This window comes from Hypanus sabinus, chromosome 3 (genome assembly GCF_030144855.1).
Source record: "Hypanus sabinus isolate sHypSab1 chromosome 3, sHypSab1.hap1, whole genome shotgun sequence".
Classification (NCBI taxonomy): Eukaryota; Metazoa; Chordata; class Chondrichthyes; order Myliobatiformes; family Dasyatidae; genus Hypanus; species Hypanus sabinus.
The window spans coordinates 193,938,000-193,955,329 of NC_082708.1; the positions used below are offsets into that span (position 1 = coordinate 193,938,000).

Consider the following 17,330-nt stretch of genomic DNA (forward strand, 5'->3'; position numbering starts at 1 on the left):
GGGAGTGGGTGATGTGACGATTGCTGGAGTGGGGAGGGTTGGGTTCACTGGGAAGGGAATAAACAGATCATTGGAGATGAGGGAGTGGGTGATGTGACGATTGCTGGGGTGGGGTGGTGGAACTGCTGACTACCGCAGAGTCTGGAGCTGATCTGAGGTTGGCAGTTTGACGGTACATGGTTGTTTGTGGTTTGTTTTGTCATTGACACAGGCTCTTCCACCTGTTTAAGCCATGCATACCATTGCCACCCATTTTACATTAATGTTTATTCACAGAATGTAGCCCTGAACAGGATCTTCGGCGCATGATGTCTGTGCTGAGCACAATGTTAAATTAAACTTAATTCCGCAGGGGTCGGTGTTGGGACCCCAACTCTTTACAATCTATATTAATGATTTGGAGAAAAGGACTAAGTGCAATGTATCGAAGTTTGCTGATGACACAAAGATGGGAGGGAGTGTAATGAGTGCGGAGGACATTGAAACCCTGCAGGGGGACATAGATAGGCTGAGTGATTGGGCAGACATTTGGCAGATGAAATATAATACTGACAAGTGTGAGGTCTTGCACTTTGGCAGGAAAAATAATAGAGAAAGTTATTATCTAAATGGAGAGAAACTGGAAAGTGCTTCTGTGCAAAGGGATCTGGGGGTCCTGGTGCAGGAAACACAAAAAGTTAGTATGCAAGTGCAGCAGGTGGTCAAGAAGGCCAATGGAATGCTGGCTTTTATTGCTAGGGGGATGGAGTATAAGAACAGGGAGGTCTTACTGCAGTTGTACCGGGTATTGGTGAGACCACACCTGGAGTACTGCGTGCAGTTCTGGTGTCCATATTTAAGAAAGGACATACTGGCTCTCGAGGCAGTACAGAGAAGGTTCACTAGGTTAATTCCGGGGATGGGTGGGTTGATGTACTCATTGGAGTTCCGAAAAATGAGAGGCGATCTTATTGAAACATATAAGATTGTGAAGGGGCTTGATCGGGTGGATGCGGGGAGAATGTTCCCAATGATGGGTGAAACTAGGACTAGGGGGCATAATCTTAAAATAAGGGAATGCCGTTCCAGGACTGAGATGAGGAGAAATTTCTTCACTCAGAGGGTAGTGGGGCTGTGGAATTTACTGCCCCAGAGAGCTGTGGAAGCTACTACACTCAATAAATTCAAAACGGAGATAGACATTTTCCTGGATAAAAATGGCATTAGGGGATACAGTGAGCGAGCAGGTAAGTGGACATGAGGCTAGGTTTAGATCAGCCATGTGATCTCCTGGACCAGTTTTCGATAGCCTGGATGGGTCGGAGAGGAATTTTCCAGATTTTTTCTCCTCAATTGGCAAATCGTTTTTTTTTCCCCGGGTGATCACATGGGTTTGGGCGGGATGAATAATAAAATAAAATGTGCGGCATGGTGCCCTATTGGTTGGCACTGTTGCCTTGTGGGATTCGGTGAAAACTAGAGTTAAGATTGGATCAGCCATGATCTTGTTGAATGGCAGAGCAGGCTTGAGGGGCCGATTGGCCTCTTGCTCCTATCTCTTATGTTCTTATGTTTATGTTCTTTCCTACTGCACATGAACCTTTCCCCTCTCATTTCAGTTTGAACATAGAACAGCCCATTCCGCCCACAATATCTGTGCTGAATACAAAGTAAATCCCTTCTTGCAGAAGCCTACATTCCGACACTGGCTGCTGTTTATGTGTTAACTGTCTCTCTAATACCACTATCAAACCAGCTTACAACACCACCCCAGGCACCCACCAATCTCCGTAAAAATAAAAAAAACCTTCCCCCTTCCCCATCACGTAAACTAACTTTCCTCTGGTAACTCTGGTACTTGGCATTTCTACCCTGTAAAAAGGCTGTGATTCTCTACCCCTCTCTCTCATACACTCCATACTTCTCAATTTGATATTCTAGAGAACTTAGAACATTACAGCACAGTACAGGCCCTTCAGCCCACAATGTTGTGCTGTCCCTTTAACCCTTCTCTTACACATAGCCTCCATTTTTCTATCATTCATGTGCCTGTCTAAGAGTTGCTTACAGTCCCTAATATATCTGCCTCCACCTCCACCCCTGCCAGGATGTTCCATGCAACCACTGCTCTCTGTATTTCTTAAAAATAAATTACTTCTGACGTTCCCACCCCCACATTCTTCCAATTACCTTACAATTATGCCCCCTCATATTAGCATTTTTGCCTATTACATCTGTGCTGCTTGAGTATATTTTTATCAAGTCACCGCTCATTCTCCTTCACTCCAAAGAGAAAAGCCTGAGCTCACTTCACTTTTCCTCATAAGACATGCCTTCAAGTCCAGGCAACGTCCTGATAAAACTCTCCTGCACCCTCTCAAAAACTTCCACTTTCTTCTTGTAATGAGGCAACCAGAACTGAACACAATATTCCGTGACCATGGTTTTGTAGATCTGCAACATTACCTCATGGCTCTTGAACTTAATAAAGCTCAAACACCATACAGCTTCTTAACCACCCTATCAACATGTGTGCCAACTTTGAAAGATCTATCAAGATGGACCCCAAGATCCCTCTATTCCACCACACTGCTAAGAACTCTGCCATTAACCCTGTACTTGCCTTCAAATTAGACCTTTAATTTTCTGGCTGAATTCCCTCTGCCACTTAGCCCAGCTCTGCACATTGTCAGTGACCCCTAACAATGTTCCAGACTATCCACAACTGCACCAACTTTCATGCCAGTGAGACTGGCTGTCCCCACTGCACCACTTTACCACTCTGAGCTGCGGTGTTCCTGTTTCTGGGAAGGTGTGTTTTCAGAATTATGAGAAGAATGTTTTGTTCTCCAGGGCGGCTGGACCAGCTGTTTGGCTACAGACTAGACCTCACTTCAGAGTTCTACAAATCTTTAGAAGAATTATACGAGAGTCACAGGGACTGTGACATGAACATCACAGTGAGCAGCCTGGAGGACGGCGGTGAAGAGGCGCGCTTCTGTGTTCACAGACTAATCCTGTCACTGCACACAGATGGAAATCTGCTCAGCCAGAGTCAAGGCAGCTGCTTCAATTTGTTGGTGTCTCAGGACTGTGTGCAGTATGTTGATGACATCATCAGGTAATTACTGCTCGCCCCTCACCCCCGGTCACTGGGTAGACACAGGGTAGGGGGAGAGTACCCAGGGGATGGACGAGTTGTCACCCCCCTGGTCACTGGGTAGAGACAAGGCAGGGAGTGAGTACCCAGGGGAAGGAACAAGTTGTCACTCTCAGTCACTTGGTAGACACATGACAAGGACTAGTTCTCACCCCGGACACTGGGTAGACACAGGGCAGGGAGAGGGTACCCAGGGAAGGGAATATTTGTACAAACAACATGGGGTAGACTGCTCTTGGAGAATTGTGTACAGACATAACACAGGGACACGATGTTCAGAGTATTGCGTACAGCAACAATAAGGGGTAAACTGCACTTGAAGTATTGTGTAAAGGAACAATAAGGGATAGAGAGCAGTCAGAGTATTGTGTACAGACACACTATGGGGTAGACTGTGTTCAGAGTATTGTGTACAGACACACTATGGGGTAGACTGTGTTCAGAGTATTGTGTACAGACACAGTACGAGGTAGATAGCGCTCAGAGTATTGTGTACAGACACAGTGTGGGGTAGACTGTGTTCAGAGTATTGTGTACGGACACAATATGGGGTAGATCGCGCTCAGAGTACTGTATTCTGCAACTTCATCAAAATGCTATTGATTTCCATTCACAATATTTTGAGACACACCGCAGATAAGCAGCAGTTTTGGGCAAAGTGGATTATGTCAACAAAATCAGTCGAATTTGACTACAATAGGCCCATATCTCAGTCTAAACCTTTCATATCCATGTACCTGTACAAACATTTCCAAAATGATGTTAATATACCCCCCTTGACCACTTCCTCTGGAAGCTGATTCATGTACTGGTCATTCTTGCAGGAGTGTTTGCCAGTGCTGCTCGGGGGGGGTTTAAACTAGATGTGCAGGGGGCAGGGATCCAGATCCAGAGGGTTGGTCAGAAGGAGCATGGGGTTAAATGTGTAGAAGGTTTGGGTGATCTTGAGAAGGTCATCAAAATTCAGGGTGCAATTAGCCCGATGGAAGTTCAAGGAGCTGGGTTAGGTACAGTAGACAGTGTTTTAAGCAAAGAGAGGAGGAATGGGCTAAGAATTCTATACTTGAATGCGCGTCGTGTCAGAAATAAGACAGTTGAGCTTGAAGCTCAGATGAAAATGGGGAACTACGATATTGTTGGAATAACGGAGACATGGCTGCAAGGGGATCAGGCCTGGGAATTGAGTGTACCAGGGTATACGTGCTATCGTAGAGACAGAAATATGGGAAGAGGGGGTGGGGTGGCACTGTTGGTGAGGAATGAGATTCAGTCCTTAGCAAGAGGTGACTTGGGAACAGGGGAAGTAGAATCTGTGTGGATTGAGCTGAGGAACAGCAAGGGTAAAAAGACCCTAATGGGTGTTGTGTACAGGCCCCCAAACAGTAGCGTGGATATTGGGTACAAGTTGATTAGGGAGTTAACATTGGCATGTGCTAAAGGTAATGTAGTCGTTATGGGAGATTTCAACATGCAGGTGGACTGGGAGAATCAGGTAGGTGCTGGACCCCAGGATAGGGAGTTTGTGGAGTGTCTAAGGGATGTATTTTTGGAACAGCTTGTGCTTGAGCCAACCAGGAACGAGGCTATTTTGGACTTGGTGATGTGTAATGAACAGGAATTGATAAGTGATCTTGAAGTAAAGGAGCCATTAGGAAGTAGTGATCATAACATGATAAGTTTTTATCTACAATTTGAGAGGGATAGGGGCAGATCAGAGGTGTCAGTGTTGCAATTAAATAAAGGAGACTACGGAGCCATGAGGGAAGAGCTGGCCAAAGTTAAATGGGCGGATGCCCTGGCAGGAATGACAGTGGATCAGCAGTGGCAGATATTCTTGGGCATAATACAAAAGATGCAAAAGCAGTTCATTCCAATGAGAAGGAAGGATTCAAAGAGGGGGAAGGGGCCACAGTGGTTGACAAAGGAAGTCAGAGATTGTATAGTATTAAAGAAAAAGAAGTATGACAGGGCTAAGATGAGTGGGAATACAGATGATTGGGAAAGTTTTAAGGAGCAGCAGATCTTAACTAAAAAAGCAATACGGAGAGAAAAAATCAGGTATGAGCTCAGTCTAGCCAGGAATATAAAAGGGGATAGCAAAAGCTTTTTTAGCTATGTGAAGAGAAAGAAGATAGTTAAGAACAATGTTGGCCCCTTGAAGAATGAATTGGGAGAAATTGTTATGGGAAACAGGGAAATGGCAACAGAATTTAATGCGTACTTTAGATCTGTCTTCACCAGGGAGGACACAAGCAATCTCCCAGATGTATGGATGGGCCAGGGTCATAAGATATCAGAGGAATTGAGACAGATTGACATTAGGAAAGAAACTGTGATGAGTAGACTGGTAGGACTGAAGGCTAATAAATCCCTGGGTCCAGATGGTCTGCATCCGAGGGTTCTAAAAGAGGTGGCTCAGGAAATTGCGGATGCATTGGTAATCATTTTCCAATGTTCCTTAGATTCAGGATCAGTTCCTGAAGGTTGGAGAGTGGCTAATGTTATCCCACTCTTCAAGAAGGGAGGGAAGGAGAAAACGGAGAACTATCGCCCTGTTAGCCTAACGTCAGTCGTGGGGAAGATGCTTGAGTCCATTATTAAGGACGAAATAGTGGCACATCTAGATGGCAGAAATAGGATTAGGCCGAGCCAGCATGGATTTACCAAGGGCAAATCATGCTTGACTAATCTGTTGGAGTTTTTTGAGGGTGTAACAAGGATGTTAGACGAGGGTAAGCCAGTGGATGTTGTATACCTAGATTTTCAGAAGGCATTCGATAAGGTGCCACATAGGAGATTGGTGAGTAAAATCAGAGCTCATGGCATTGGGGGCAGGGTTTCAACATGGATAGAAAACTGGTTGGCAGATAGAAAGCAAAGGGTAGCAGTGAATGGGTGTTTCTCGGACTGGCTGGAGGTGACTAGTGGGGTACCACAGGGCTCTATACTGGGACCACAGCTCTTTACGATTTATGTCAATGATTTAGATGAGGGCATTGAAAACTATATCAGCAAGTTTGCTGATGATACTAAACTGGGTGGCAGTGTGACATGCGAAGAGGACGTTAGGAGAATACAGGGAGACTTGGATAGGCTGGGTGAGTGGGCAGATACTTGGCAGATGTCATTCAATGTGAATAAATGTGAAGTTATCCACTTTGGAAGCAGGAACAAGAGGGCAGAGTATTGTCTGAACGGTGTCGAGTTAGGTAAGGGAGAAATGCAAAGAGACCTAGGAGTCCTAGTTCACCAGTCAATGAAGGTGAATGAGCAAGTGCAACAGGCAGTGAAGAGGGCAAATGGAATGTTGGCCTTTGTTACAAGGGGAATTGAATACAAGAGCAAGGATGTTCTTTTGCATTTGTACAGGGCCCTGGTGAGACCACACCTGGAATATTGTGTACAGTTTTGGTCTCCAGGTTTAAGGAAGGACATTCTGGCAGTTGAGGAAATGCAGCGTAGATTCACTAGGTTGATTCCTGGGATGGCAGGGCTGTCTTACGCAGAGAGATTGGAGAGATTGGGCTTGTACACGCTGGAATTGAGGAGATTGAGAGGGGATCTGATTGAAACGTTTAAGATAATTAAAGGATTTGATAGGATTGAGGCAGGAAATATATTCCAGATGTTGGGAGAGTCCAGTACCAGAGGGCATGGATTGAGAATACGAGGTCAGTTATTTAAAACAGAGTTGAGGAAGAGCTTCTTCTCCCAGAGAGTTGTGCAGGTGTGGAATGCACTGCCTCGGAAGACTGTGGAAGCCAATTCTCTGGATGCTTTCAAGAAGGAGCTAGATAGATATCTGATGGCTAGGGGAATCAAGGGATATGGGGACAAGGCAGGGACTGGGTATTGATAGTGAATGATCAGCCATGATCTCAGAATGGCGGTGCAGACTCGAGGGGCTGAATGGTCTACTTCTGCACCTATTGTCCATTGTCTATTGTCTCTCTGGGTGAAGTTGATGAGGGTAAAGCGGTGGATGTTGTCTATATGGTCTTCAGTAAGGCCTTTGACAAGGTTCTGCACGGAAGGTTAGTTAGGAAGGTTCAATCGTTAGGTATTAATATTGAAGTAGTAAAATGGATTCAACAGTGGCTGGATGGGAGATGCCAGAGAGTAGTGGTGGATAACTGTTTGTCAGGTTGGAGGCCAGTGACTAGTGGTGTGCCTCAGGGATCTGTACTGGGTCCAATGTTGTTTGTCATATACATTAATGATCTGGACGATGGGGTGATAAATTGGATTAGTAAGTATGCAGATGATACTAAGGTAGGTGGTGTTGTGGATAATGAAGTAGGTTTTCAAAGCTTGTAGAGAGATTTAGGCCAGTTAGAAAAGTGGGCTGAAAGATGGCAGATGGAGTTTAATGCTAGTAAGTGTGAGGTGCTACATTTTGGTAGGAATAATCCAAATAGGATATACATGGTAAATGGTAGGGCATTGAGGAATGCAGTAGAACAGAATGATCTAGGAATAATGATGCATAGTTCCCTGAAGGTGAAATCTCATGTGGATAGGGTGGTGAAGAAAGCTATTGGTATACTGGCCTTTATAAATCAGAGCATTGAGTATAGGAGTTGGGATGTAATGTTAAAATTGTACAAGGCATTGGTGAGGCCAAATTTGGAGTATTTTGTACAGTTCTGGTCACCAAATTATAGGAAAGATGTCAACAAATTAGAGAGAGTATAGAGAAGATTTACTAGAATGTTACCTGGGTTTCAGCACCCAAGTTACAGAGAAAGGTTGAACAAGTTAGGTCTTTATTCTTTGGAGTGTAGAAGGTTGAGGGGGGACTTGATAGAGATATTTAAAATTATGAGGGGGATAGATAGAGTTGACATGGATAGGCTTTTTCCATTGAGAGTAGGGGAGATTCAAACAAGAGGACATGATTTGAGAGTTAGGGGGCAAAAATTTAGGGGTAACACAGGGGGGATCTTCTTTACTCAGAGAGTGGTGGCTGTGTGGAACGAGCTTCCAGTAGAAGTGGCAGAGGCAGGTTCGATTTTGTCATTTAAAAAAAATTGGATAGGTATATAGAGCATATACTTTTCTTTGGCAGTTTAACGGGGGCACGACTGCACAAGATCGTGTAAGTCAGACCGTGAGGCAGCAGGAGTATTTAAAGAGAGCAGCAGATAGAGTGGGCGATGTTGTAGTGGGTGACGGAGTAGAGGGGGACAGTAGGAAGGCTTTGTCTTGAGAGGTTTTGGCGAGCAAAGGCTGAGGACGAGCTTCACTCCAAGTGAGGTAAGGCCAGGTAAGTTCCTTTCAAAGGCGAAAGTTTCAAATGTTAAGGCAAGTATTGGGTAGGTCATGGCAGCTGAGATCAGCCCCGTGGTTCGTTCATCCTGCAGCATGTGGGAAATCAGGGATACTTCCAGTGTCCCTGACGACTGTGTGTGCAGGAGATGTGTCCAGGTGCAGCTTCTGGCAGACCGCATTGAGTGTCTGGAGCTGCGATTGGATTCATACTGGAGCATCCGTGATGCTGAGAAAGTCATGAATAGCACGTTCAGTGAGTTGGCCACACCGCAGGTAAAGGCTACACAGGCAGAAAGGGAAGGGGTGGCCACTAGACAGTGTAGCAGTAGGCAGGTAGTGCAGGAGTCCCCTGAGGTCATCTCCCTCCTAAACAGATATACTGTTTTGGATACTGTTGGGGGAGATGTCTCATCAGGGGAAGGCAGCAGCAGCCGAGTTCATTGCACCATGGGTGGCTCTGTGGCACAGGAGGGAAGGAAAAGGAGTGGGAGAGCTATAGTGATAGGGGATTCGATTGTAAGGGGAATAGATAAGCATTTCGGCAGCCGCCAATGAGACTCCAGGATGTTATGTTGCCTCCCTGGTGCAAGGGTCAAGGATGTCTCTGAGTGGCTGCAGGACATTCTGGAATGGGAGGGTGAACAGCCAGTGGTCGTGGTGCACATAGGTACCAACAATATAAGTAAAAAATGGGATGAGGTCCTACAAGGTGAATTTAGGGAGTTAGGAGATAAACTAAAAAGTAGGACCACAAAGGTAATAATCTCTGGATTACTACCAGTGCCATGTGCTAGTCAGAGTAGAAATAGGAGGATATTTCAGATGAATACGTGGCTTGAAAAATGGTGCAAGGGGGAGGGATTCAAATTTCTGGGACATTGGAATTAGTTCTGGGGGAGGTGGAACCGGTATAAACAGGACGGTCTGCACCTGGGCTGGACTGGAACCAATGTCCTATGGGGAGTGTTTGCTACTGCTGTTCAGGAGGATTTAAACTAATGTGGCAGGGGGATGGGAACAAGTGCAGAGAGACAGAGGGGTGTAAAATGAGGGTAGAAGCAAAAAGTAGTAAGGTGAAAAGTAAAAGTGGCAGGCAGGCAAACCCAGGGCAAAAAGCAAAAAGGGCCACTTTTCAACATAATTGTATAAGGGCTAAGAGTGTTGTAAAAACAAGCCTGAAGGCTTTGTGTGTCAATGCGAGGAGCATTCGTAACAAGGCGGATGAATTGAACGTGCAGATAGTTATTAATGAATATGATATAGTTGGGATCACAGATACATGGCTCCAGGGTGACTAAGGATGGGAGCTCAACATCCAGGGATATTCAATATTCAGGAGGGATAGCCAGGAAAGAAAAGGAGGTGGGGTAGCATTGCTGGTTAGAGAGGAGATTAACGCAATAGAAAGGAAGGACATTAGCCTGGAGGATGTGGAATCGATATGGGTAGAGTTGCATAACACTAAGGGGCAGAAAACGCTGGTGGGAGTTGTGTACAGGCCACCTAACAGTAGTAGTGAGATTGGGGATGGCATTAAACAGGAAATTAGAAATGTGTGCGATAAAGGAACAGTAGTTATAATGGGTGACTTCAATCTACATATAGATTGGGTGAACCAAATTGGTAAGGGTGCTGAGGAAGAGGATTTCTGAACCAACATGTCGAGGAACCAACTAGAGAGCAGGCCATGGTAGATTGGGTATTGAGCAATGAGGAAGTGTTAGTTAGGAATCTTGTTGTGCGAGGCCCCTTGGGTAAGAATGACCATAATATGGTGGAATTCTTCATTAAGATGGAGAGTGACATAGTTAATTCAGAAACAAAGGTTCTGAACTTAAAGAAGGGTAACTTTGAAGGTATGAGATGTGAATTAGCTAAGATAGACTGGCAAATGGTATTAAAGGGTTGACGGTGGATATGCAATGGCAAGCATTTAAAGATCGCATGGATGAACTACAACAATTGTTCGTCCCAGTTTGGCAAAAGAATAAACCAGGGAAGGTAGTGCACCCGTGGCTGACAAGGGAAATTAGGGATAGTATTAAGTCCGAAGAAGAAACATATAAATTAGCAGCAAAAAGCAGCACACCTGAGGACTGGGAGAAATTCAGAGTCCAGCAGAGAAGGACAAAGGGCTTAATTAGGAAAGGGAAAAAAGATTATGAGAGAAAGCTGGCAGGGAACGTAAAAACTGACTGTAAAAGCTTTTACAGATATGTGAAAAGAAAATGATTGGTCAAGACAAATGTAGGAAACAGTCAGAAACAGGTGAATTAATCATAGGGAACAAAGACATGGCAGAGCAATTGAATAACTACTTTAGTTCTGTCTTCACTAAGGAGGACATAAATAATCTTCCGGAAATAGTAGGGGACCGAGGGTCTAGTGAGGTGGAGGAACTGAAGGAAATGCATGTTAGTAGGGAAGTGGTAGGTAAATTGAAGGGATTAAAGGCAGATAAGTCCCCAGGGCCAGATGGTCTGCATCCCAGAGTGCTTAAGGAAGTAGCCCAAGAAATACTGGATGTATTAGTGATAACTTTTCAAATCTCCTTAGATCCTGGATTAGTTCCTGAGGGTGGCTAATGTAACCCCACTTTTTAAAAAAGGAGGGAGAGAAAAACTAGGAATTATGGACCGGTGAGTCTGACATCAGTGGTGGGGAAAATGCTAGAGTCGGTTATCAAAGCTGTAATACCAGCACATTTGGAAAGTGAAATCATCGGACAAAGTCAGCATGGATTTGTGAAAGGAAAATCGTGTCTGACGAATCTTATAGAATTTTTTGAAGATGTAACTAGTAGAGTGGATGGGGAGAGCCAGTGGATGTGGAATATTTAGATTTTCAAAAGGACAAGGTCCCACACAGGAGATTAGTGTACAAACTTAAAGCACGTGGTATTGGGGGTGTGGTATTGATGTGGATAGAAAATTGGTTGGCAGACAGGAAATAAAGAGTGGGAGTAGATGGGACCTTTTCAGAATGGCAGGCAGTGACTAGTGGGGTACCACAAGGCTCAGTGCTGGGACCCCAGATGTTTACAATATATATTAATAGACAATAGAAAATAGGTGCAGAAGTAGACCATTTGGCCCTTCGAGCCTGCTGATTTAGATGAGGGAATTAAATGCAACATCTCCAAGTTTGCGGATGACACGAAGCTGGGTGGCGGTGTTAGCTGTGAGGAGGATGCTAAGAGGATGCAGGGTGACTGGGATAGGTTAGGTGAGTGGGCAAATTCATGGCAGATGCAATTTAATGTGGATAAATGTGAGGTTATCCACTTTGGTTGCAAGAACAGGAAAACAGATTATTATCTGAATGGTGGCCGATTAGGAAAAGGGGAGGTGCAACGAGACCTGGGTGTCATTGTACACCAGTCATTGAAGGTGAGCATGCAGGTACAACAGATGGTGAAAAAGGCAAATGGTATGTTGGCATTCATAGCAAAAGGATTTGAGTACAGGAGCAGGGAGGTTCTAATGCAGTTGTACAAGGCCTTGGTGAGACCGCACCTAGAGTATTGTGTGCAGTTTTGGTCCTCTAATCTGAGGAAAGACATTCTTGCCATAGAGGGAGTACAAAGAAGGTTCACCAGATTGATTCCTGGGATGGCAGGACTTTCATATGAAGAAAGACTGGATCGACTAGGCTTATACTCACTAGAATTTAGAAGATTGAGGGGGGATCTTATTGAAATGTATAAAATTCTAAAGGGATTGGACAGGCTAGATGCAGGAAGATTGTTTCCGATGTTGGGGGAATCCAGAACGAGGGGTCACAGTTTAAGGATAAAGGGGAAGCCTTTTAGGACCGAGATGAGGAAAAACTTCTTCACACAGAGAGTGGTGAATCTGTGGAATTCTCTGCCACAGGAAACAGTTGAGGCCAGTTCATTGGCTATATTTAAGAGCAAGTTAGGTATGGCCCCTGTGGCTAAAGGGATCAGGGGGTATGGAGAGAAAGCAGGTACAGGGTTCTGAGTTGGATGATCACCCATGATCATATTGAATGGCGGTGCAGGCTCGAAGAGCCGGATGGCCTACTCCAGCACCTATTTTCTATGTTTCTACATAGGATAGTACAGCACATTACAGGCCCTTCGGCCCACAATGTTGTGCCGACCCTCAAAATCTGACTCCCATATAACCCCCCACCTTAAATTCCTCCATGTACCTGTCTAGTAGTCTCTTAAACTTCACTAGTGTATCTGCCTCCACCACTGACTCAGGCAGTGCATTCCACGCACCAACCACTCTCTGAGTGAAAAACCTTCCTCTAATATCCCCCTTGAACTTCCCTCCCCTTACCTTAAAGCCATGTACTCTTGTACTGAGCAGTGGTGCCCTGGGAAAGAGGCACTGGCTGTCCACTCTGTCTATTCCTCTTAATATCTCGTACACCTCAATCATGTCTCCTCTCATCCTCCTTCTCTCCAAAGAGTAAAGCCCTAGCTCCCTTAATCTCTGATCATAATCCATGCTCTCTAAACCAGACAGCATCCTGGTAAATCTCCTCTGTACCCTTTCCAATGCTTCCACATCCTTCCTATACTGAGGCGACCAGAACTGGACACAGTACTCCAAGTGTGGCCTAACTAGAGTTTTATAGAGCTGCATCATTACATCGCATCTCTTAAACTCTATCCCTCGACTTATAAAAGCTAAACCCCCATAAGCTTTCTTAACTACCCTATCTACCTGTGAGGCAACTTTCAGGGATCTGTGGACATGTACCCCCAGATCCCTCTGCTCCTCCACGCTACCAAGTATCCTGCCATTTACTTTGGAGTTTGTCCTTCCAAAGTGTACCACCTCACACTTCTCTGGGTTGAACTCCATCTGCCACTTCTCAGCCCACTACTGCATCCTATCAATGTCTATCTTCAATCTTCGACAATCCTCTACATTATCTACAACACCACCAACCTTTGAGTCGTCTGCAAACTTGCCAACCCACCCTTCTACCCCCACATGCAGGCTGTTAATAAAAATCACAAAAAGTAGAGGTCCCAGAACAGATCCTTGTGGGACACCACTAGTCACAACCCTCCAATCTGAATGTACTCCCTCCACCACAACCCTCTGCTTTCTGCAGGCAAACCAATTCTGAATCCACCTGGCCAAACTTCCCTGGATCCCATGCCTTCTGACTTTCTGAATAAGCCTACCGTGTGGAACCTTGTCAAATGCCTTACTAAAATCCATGTAGATCACATCCACTACACTACCCTCATCTATATGCCTGGTCACCTCCTCAAAGAACTCTATCAGGCTTGTTAGGCATGATCTGCCCTTCACAAAGCCATGCTGACTATCCCTGATCAGACGATGATTCTCTAAATGCCCATAGATCCTATCTCTAAGAATCTTTTCCAACAGCTTTCCCACCACAGATGTAAGGCTCACTGGTCTATAATTACCTGGACTATCCCTACTACCTTTTTTGAACAAGGGGACAACATTTGCTTCCCTCCAATCCTCCGGTACCATTCCCGTGGACAACGAGGACATAAAGATCCTAGCCAGAGTTTCAGCAATCTCTTCCCTCACCTCGTGGAGCAGCCTGGGGAATATTCCGTCAGGCCCCAGGGACTTAACTGTCCTAATGTATTTTAACAACTCCAACATCTCCTCACCCTTAATATCAACATGCTCCAGAACATCAACCTCACTCATATTGTCCTCACCATCATCAAGTTCCCTCTCAGTGGTGAATATCGAAGAAAAGTATTCACTGAGGATCTCGCTCACTTCCACAGCCTCCAGGCACATCTTCCCACTTTTATCTCTAATTGGTCCTACCTTCACTCCTGTCATCCTTTTGTTCTTCACATAATTGAAGAATGCCTTGGGGTTTTCCTTTACCCTACTCGCCAAGGCCTTCTCATGTCCCCTTCTTGCTCTTCTCAGCCCCTTCTTAAGCTCCTTTCTTGCTACCCTATATTCCTCAATAGACCCATCTGATCCTTGCCTCCTAAACCTCATGTATGCTGCCTTCTTCCACCTGACTAGATTTTCCACTTCACTTTTCACCCATGGTTTCTTCACCCTACCATTCTTTATCTTCCTTACTGGGACAAATTTATCCCTAACATCCTACAAGAGATTGTTTTTTTTTAAAAAAAATAATTTAATTTTAATGTATAATTTTAATACATTCATAAGTACACATTGAGATAATATGAAAAGTAATAAGGCACTTAAATAGATAATTTTGTAATTCCACTGTATTTGACTAAGTAATGACAATAATTGTTAAGAAGAATAGTAATAATAGTGGATTAATAATAATTTCCATGTATCTTTTCTGAACCATTACTTCTGGTCCAAAATATTATATGTAACCCTATGTAACTACCATTGTAGGATTTTATATCCTAACTCGTTCATGTTTGCTCCACCTCCAAACATAATTATCCAATCCCTATGTACTTATTTACTTAATTTTTTAAATATTTTTCCCCTTTCCCAAATCTTTCCCTTGTGTTAATTCCCTATTTTCCAAAACAAAACAGTAAACAATTGAATCCAGGGTGCTTACATTAGTAATATTACTGTGTTAATGAGAAAAGCAGTATAAATCATTAGGAGAGACGTCCAAAGTCTGCTTGCTTTGGGGTTATGAATTCAATCCATTTATTCCAAATTTGATTAAATCTTTCTTTTTGAATTCTCAAAGAGTAGGTCATCTTTCCATTTTAAATATTTCCAAAATAATTTCATGCCTATCTTCTAATGTAGGTGATATTGGCTGCAAGAGATCCTTAAACATCAACCACATGTCCATAGTACAAAATTTGTGCATTTGCCTGCAAAAGCATCATCCCAATTCACACCCGCAAGTTCTAGCCTTATAGCCTCATAATTTGCCCTTCCCCAATTAAACATTTTTCTGTCTTCTCTGATTCTACCTTTTTCCATGATAATGCTAAAGGTCAGGGAGCGGTGATCACTGTCCCCCAGATGCTCACCCACTGACAGATCTGTGACCTGACTCGGTTCATTACCTAATACTAGATCTAGTATGGCATTCCCCCAGTCAGCCTGTCAACATACTGTGACAAGAATCCATCCTGGACACACTTAACAAACTCTGCCCGATCTAAACCCTTGGCACTAATCAAGTGCCAATCAATATTAGGGAAGTTAAAGTTACCCATGATAGCAATCCTGTTATTTTTGCATATTTCATATGGACAGGAAAGGAATGGAGGGTTATGGGCTGAGTGCAGGTAGGTGGGACTAGGTGAGAGTAAGCGTTCGGCACGGACTAGAAGGGCCAAGATGGCCTGTTTCCATGCTGTAATTGTTATATGGTTATATGAAGTAGTTGTTCGTTGGGTCCTTATCCGATCTCTCCCCGCTCCCCTGAAGCCTGTACTGTTCAGTGTTTGATACCCAACATGGGAAAAGACTGCGCATCATCCTCATGATCATAATAAGGTCACCCCTCAGTCTTCTGCACACCAAGGAATAAGGTACAAAGTACATTTATTCGTAAAGTATGTTGACCATATACACCCTGAGATTCCTCTTCTTACAGGCAGTCACAAAACAAAGAAACATATTGGAACCATTTAAAATATTCCACACAATATCCTTCAGGCATCCAACGTGTGGAAAAAGAACAAATTGTGCAACTTATAAACTAAGTAACACAGAGAGCACCAACCACAGAGTCCCCAAAGCTGACTGCACAGCCATGGAGTTGGCTCGGCACTGCAGCTGGTCCAGTAACCCGATGACTGTGGGTCACAACCGCAGAGTCGGCTCAGCGCTACGGCAAGTAAAACCTCATGGAGTAGGAATTTGTTCTGCCTCCTTTTAATCTGGCTCAGTACTTAAATCAACTCAACAGCAGTTTGTTTTGTGCTCTCGGGCCGGGCCCTGTCATCTCAGTCAGCCCAGACTCCGATTCCAGCAATGGACACCAAGGTTGTAATTGCATTCTCAAGAGTCCAGTTCGCCAAATCCTTCAAAACTGCCAGATCGTACAGATGGTTGAAAGGCACAACTGCCAAAGGGAAGTTATAGGCTGTGGATTTCAGTGATCATAGTCCACTGTGTAATTAATAGAATAGTTAGTAGTTCTGTTTGTTGCCCAAAAAACATTGCAGTGTCTCACCAGTGCCATCTTTGTAGGATCTTTCTACTCTTAGCCTTCCCAATAACTCCAGTCCCTTGAATCCTGGCAACCTCCTTGTAAATCTCCTCTGAATTCTTTCCAGCTGAATGTTGTCCCTCCTTTAGCAGAGTGACCCAAACTGAAGACAATACTCCCAATGCCAGCAATGATTTGCACAACTTTGACTTCCACACTCAGTCCCTCACTGCTGAAGCTTTTCTCAGCACTCTGTCTGACCTGGGATGCCACTTCCAGGGTAGCATGTCCTTGTACTCCAAGGCTCTCTCTTCTACAACAGTCCCATGGCACTGCCACTCTCAGTAAATTGGTGCATTATTGTCACATACTAATATATCTTAGCAAAGTTTATATTTTGCATGCAATCCATACAGATCAGTTTATTATAGCAGCATGTTGATGCAGAACAAGGTAAAACAAGAACAGAATGCAGAATAAAGTGAGATACTGAGAGAATGCAGCGCAGGTCAACAATAAAGGGCGAGACCTTTATTGTGAGGTGGAGTCCATCTTATCACACTAGGGAACCATTCAATAGTCTTATAACAGCAAGATAGAAGCTGTTCTTGAACCTGGTGGTATGTGCTTTCAGGCTTTTGAACCTTCTGCCCAGTGGAAGCCCGAAAAAGGGAGAATGTCTGGGGTGGCTGGGGTCTTTCATATTTGTTGCTTCACTGAGGCAGTCCTACCCTTGTCTTCCCAAAATGTAACATCTGGCACTTACCGAGGCATGTCTGTGTAAGCGTGTGGATGTCAGCGAGTTAGACTGGCAGGA

At 44.4% G+C, this 17,330-nt stretch overlaps 1 protein-coding gene across 3 annotated transcripts in view; it reads left to right on the plus strand.

The window, feature by feature from the left end:
• LOC132392018 (galectin-3-binding protein-like) overlaps positions 1–17,330 on the plus strand; it is a 39,280-nt gene that overhangs the window by 14,324 nt on the left and 7,626 nt on the right. For all 3 annotated transcript variants that reach the window (XM_059965926.1, XM_059965929.1, XM_059965927.1), the window contains exon 5: positions 2,833–3,100. In XM_059965926.1, coding sequence (XP_059821909.1) covers positions 2,833–3,100 — 268 coding nt within the window. The remainder of the gene's footprint in view (positions 1–2,832; positions 3,101–17,330) is intronic.